This window comes from Narcine bancroftii, chromosome 2, assembly GCF_036971445.1.
Source record: "Narcine bancroftii isolate sNarBan1 chromosome 2, sNarBan1.hap1, whole genome shotgun sequence".
In the NCBI taxonomy this organism is placed as follows: Eukaryota; Metazoa; Chordata; class Chondrichthyes; order Torpediniformes; family Narcinidae; genus Narcine; species Narcine bancroftii.
Window position 1 is genome coordinate 291,899,693 of NC_091470.1, and position 4,881 is coordinate 291,904,573.

At 39.8% G+C, this 4,881-nt stretch overlaps 1 protein-coding gene across 1 annotated transcript; it reads left to right on the forward strand.

Annotated features, from left to right (window-relative positions):
* The first annotated feature begins 278 nt into the window (after window positions 1–278).
* dad1 (defender against cell death 1) lies at window positions 279–3,858 on the forward strand. Its single transcript, XM_069915419.1, has 3 exons — window positions 279–586; window positions 2,308–2,440; window positions 3,722–3,858. Exons 1-2 carry the CDS (start codon window positions 373–375, stop codon window positions 2,436–2,438), a joined length of 345 nt encoding a protein of 114 aa, XP_069771520.1. The 5' UTR covers window positions 279–372; the 3' UTR covers window positions 2,439–2,440; window positions 3,722–3,858.
* The last annotated feature ends 1,023 nt before the right edge of the window (window positions 3,859–4,881 follow it).

Sequence of the window (4,881 nt, forward strand, 5' to 3'; positions counted from 1 at the left end):
TGAGAGAAAACACAAAATATATAAAGTAAAAACTATTCTAATAATCTAACCCCTCCCTTGTGAAGTTCAAATTAAATATATATGTTCCATTAATGCATGAAAGAAAGGACAACCAAACTGTTAAATGGGATCAAATAATCTTATAAATTCTGAAAATAATATCAGCCCAACGTCAGAATTTTGCTTGTACTTTGAATTAAGCAGGTGGAGATGGGGCTGATGCTTGCGGAACGATTTCACGCGGACACGCTACTCGCGGGTCTGACCGGACGGATTACTGCGCGGAGCGGTAGGTTTGCCGACGTGTGCGTGCATGTGTGTCAATTGGCGTGTCCCCCATATCGCAGCGCCCGCTTTCCAGGACTGTCGTTGATGATGCGTGGCTCGGTTTTCTCGGTGCTCAGCCGCTTCTCCCAGGAGTACGCGGCAGGGACTCCCCTCAGGCTGAAGCTGCTCGACTCGTATCTGCTCTACATGGCGCTGAGTGGCGCCGCCCAGTTCCTGTACTGCGCGCTGGTCGGCACCTTCCCCTTCAACTCATTCCTGTCCGGCTTCATCGCCTGTGTGGGCGCCTTCGTGCTGGCAGGTGAGGGCCCGGACCTGCGGGGTGGTCAGGACAGAGAGATCTTGGGATTTGGGCGTGGAGGGGAGGGGGAAAAGGGGGGCGGGGTGGGGGGGGGGGTTGTGCTGAGGGTCAGATTCAGTTTAAAAAAAAAGGTTCAGCAATGACAAGGAAACGGAATCTGGATTGTGAGGGGGTGATTGAGGCAAAATGGGTAGAAAAGAAGAGTTGGGCAGTGATACAGCTTTGGCATAACTTGCCACTGAGATTGATTTGGTGGTGGTTCTATTGATTATTATCATGGCCTATATGCCATAGAGATCAATTTTGAAGGGCATCCAAATTTGAGGATATTCGACAGTTGCTTCTCAACCATGAATTCCAAGGATTTGGTGAGGTCACAAAAAAACAGATATGGTGGTTGATGCTGCGTCCCGCAACTTTCTTTGACTAGTTGCGGCATTACTTAATGTTCACAAACTTTTTTGTTGCGATGTAACGTCTTACCACTAGTCAATCTCCAAGATTACGATGACTACACTCCAAAATGAAGATTCCCCAAATTTAGTGGTCAAACAGCTGAATGCAGACAATGCAGTTGCAAGTGTACAGAAACCAATCAGTGTATCCAAGCAATCAGTGCATTTACTGAAGCATAAGAGAGGATGGGCTTTGGACTCAATATTTGCAAAGCATCAGTCCACTACTAGTCTGCCCCTGCAGCTCTACCTTGTCCTCTGTCAATAAGGTTCAAGGGAAGACTCTGGCAACTGTAAACCATTTCCCTAATTTTCATGACAGCAGACACTGATGATGAAATTGCTACCAATTCCTCAGCACAGTCTTTGAGTAAAAATGTAATTAAATTTCAAGATATTCGATGTGCAAGATCTTAGAATTTTCATGGTTTGTGCAGCAGTGATCCCTGCCATCTTACCAGCTTCTGAGGCATCTCAAGATAATGGAAAAATACTATCAAAAATATTCAGACTCCCCATTTCACTGTAGGACAAATGAATCCATATCAGTATGCTCTCCAGGCTAATGTCCACAGTATTGTGGTCCCTTTTACCCATAATGTTGGGCATCAATCATATGCCTAACACCATGCAATCAGCTACAAGCTCTATTGGGGGAAGAGATTATTAGGCCGATGGAGCAAAAGCTTCAAGGACATGCTGAAAGCCGCCTTAAAGAAATAGATCTACTGACAACCGGAGACGATCTGGCCCATGACCATTCAAAATGGAGAAGGGGCATCTGCGATGGTATTGATAACCTAAATCAAGAGCACACAATGCCCTGCCCAAATGATGGAAGAAGCAGACTATCTCACAATCTCCCCAGTCCTATCAGGCACTACATTGGACCTCAAAACCCACAAATTTAGAGTGGAAGCAAGTTCTCTTCAATCTCAAGTGACTACTGGGGTAGAAGAAATGATGTGCCTGGTGGTGAGATTGCAGAAACAATTTGATTTAACTGAGAAGAATTAATATTGTACTATTAAACTCATTAGTCAATCACTTTATAATGCATTAAATGTTGAATATGTGTTTGAAATGGGTGTCTATACTTTATTGCCAACCTGTGAGATTGGTGGAAGTTGCACAGTAGAAATGGTTTTAGTCTTCTGACCAAAACCTTTGGTTTAATATTTCTACATACTGCATGTGTTTTTTTTTTCTTTTCCTTGAACCCTGCAGTCATAATTGTTTACTCTTGATTTCTCCCTGTCACCACAGTTTGCTTGAGGATACAGATCAACCCTCAAAACAAGGGTGAATTCATTGGCATTTCACCAGAGCGGGCATTTGCTGACTTCCTATTTGCCAGTACCATCCTTCATTTGGTGGTGATCAACTTTATAGGTTAAATGTATGTATCATCAATGGATAAATTGCTTTTGCCCTTAGATGTTATTTGCCCTTAAATGTTATTTGCCTTTATATGTAGTGATCTAATGTGTTGGGAATAGTAAATCTTCACAAAGCTTGTTATGATCGAGGAATTGTTTTTCTTTGGCCTCAGATTCTGTTCGTATCTTCTGTTCTCCTGAAATATATATGCATGAAAAAAAAACTAAATGGAACTTTTCTTGTGCACTCAGCTATGATCTGCAAAGTACAGATTGAACAGTATTGGAAGCATATTTGTTAGGATAGCATGATTAACTGTATGCCTCTTACCAAGATCTGAAACAAAATTAGTAGTTGAATATGGCTTGTCTCTGTCCCATCCCAGTGGAGGCTAGCACTGGAAAATGATGGCACACAGTTTATGACATGTCTTTAGACATCTTAAATAACTGATCATTGGATATTTACATTGTAAAATAATGCTGACAATTTAACAAAATGATTTGTTATCCAGTGTATGATTTTCTTGGGCAATATGGAGTCACTTGTTTTAATGGAGTTTTATTTGATTGATTGAGTTCCTTTGGTGGCAAAGGTGGATGAGTTCCTTTATGCAATGTATGTGCTGAGGAAAAATGGTTTTTGGCTGCCAAAATCGCAAGTAGTGGTTTATTTCAGAGCATGCTTTGCTACTGGGGTGGGGGTCTTGAATATCCTTGCAGACATATTGTGTAGCATTTGGTTTAGGCTGTTCTCCAGTGATGGCTTAAAAAAGTGAAGTAGTAAGGATGGGATGTGTAATCAGAATAAATTATCCCTGATTCATAAGGAAAGTTTACATTTGGTGGAGCTGAGCCATTATTATAACATCTGAAGCATTCATTTTTATGGTGACACTATTGGTTTGTGAGTTGTGTATTCTGTTTGTTTTCCCCCAAGTTTTTTTGCATGAGTTGATCAGAATTATCTATTTGTTGGGACATTAAACACTAACCAACCAACAAAGAGAACTTTTTTTTTAATATGGTGCCCATTATGATGTGTTGAGTTTAAAAATGTAGTTTTGAATGATGGGAGAGAGTTGATGCCTGAACGGAGCAGAATTTCTTTCTCAGTGAAGGGGTACTGAACTGTTTCCAGTAATGTCCAGCAGCCTTTGTGGGGTATTTAAAGTACTTTAACAGAATTCTGACTGGGGGCATTGTTCAGCTTTGAACATGAGTAGGCCACTCAGCCCCTTGAGTCTGCTGTCTTGATCATGCTTGATCTGATTGTAACCTGGTCTGTTTTCTTTTCACAGCCCTGCAGCAGGAATAATGCAATCCCAGCTGATTGGAGCCCATGTTGGTGTTGCATTGGATTTGTTTGAACTTTATTTACAAATTTTTGTTTCATTCCATATATATGTATAAAACAAAATAAAAATATTTTACAAAATGGTTGATTACATCTTTATTAATAAATAGAGTTAAAATGAATTGGAAATAGGTCATAGTTAATGTCACAGACTATTGACATTACCAGCTGGGATAACATTCCAGAGTTTGGTGAGGAAATATTGACTTAAAATTACACTTATTAAGAAGTAATGTAACAGATTCTTGAGAACAAATATGTTTGTACTTTACCATTTTGGTGGTGAGGGGCAGACTTGACTTGGAAAAAAAAAGTAGGATTTGTTGATACCTTTGAGAGTAAGTTATACACCAGCAAAACATTTCTATCCAGAGAGCATTATATAACCTGACAGAACTCTATATGTTTAATATAAAATACAAATCAGTTATTTCTAAAATATTTATATTTATATAGGAACTTTCAAGGCCTTGAAGTTCCCAAGTTTTACATGCAATGGAATGTAAATAAAGTATATTCATTTATAACAATTCAAGAAATACAATCTGTAGTTAGATAGCATTTCTTGCAGCGGTCCCTCAGGATCACTCAGACCAACAGCAATGTTCCTAGTTTTACAGCATTACCTTAAACCCTAGTCTTGTTAAATGTAACGTGAGCTCTCTGTACTAATGCACCAGCTTTATAATTTTTAAAAAAGCACTAAAAGAAGAAAAATTCCATCTATTCTGTTACTTCATATGTACAGCACCCTGAAGGCCAATTCAAACAAACTGATTTCTGAAAATCTTAATCAAAAATCTCTTAATCAAAATTATGATGCTCTTTTCAACAAGTTGCTGATTAGCTGACCATTGTGCTGGGAATAGTCCATAGGGCCCCAAGTAGCCCTTGGGACACCAAGGAGCAGATAAGCAGGGAGATTTGGGAATGGTGCGGAAAATACAGGGTTGTAGTTACGGGTGATTTCAACTTAACTAATATTGACTGGCACTGACTGACTGTAAGAGGGTAAATGGGGCTGAATTTGTCAGGTGTGTACAAGAAGAATTCCTGACACAGTACATGGATCAGCCGATTAGATGAGGGACCGTACTAGATCTG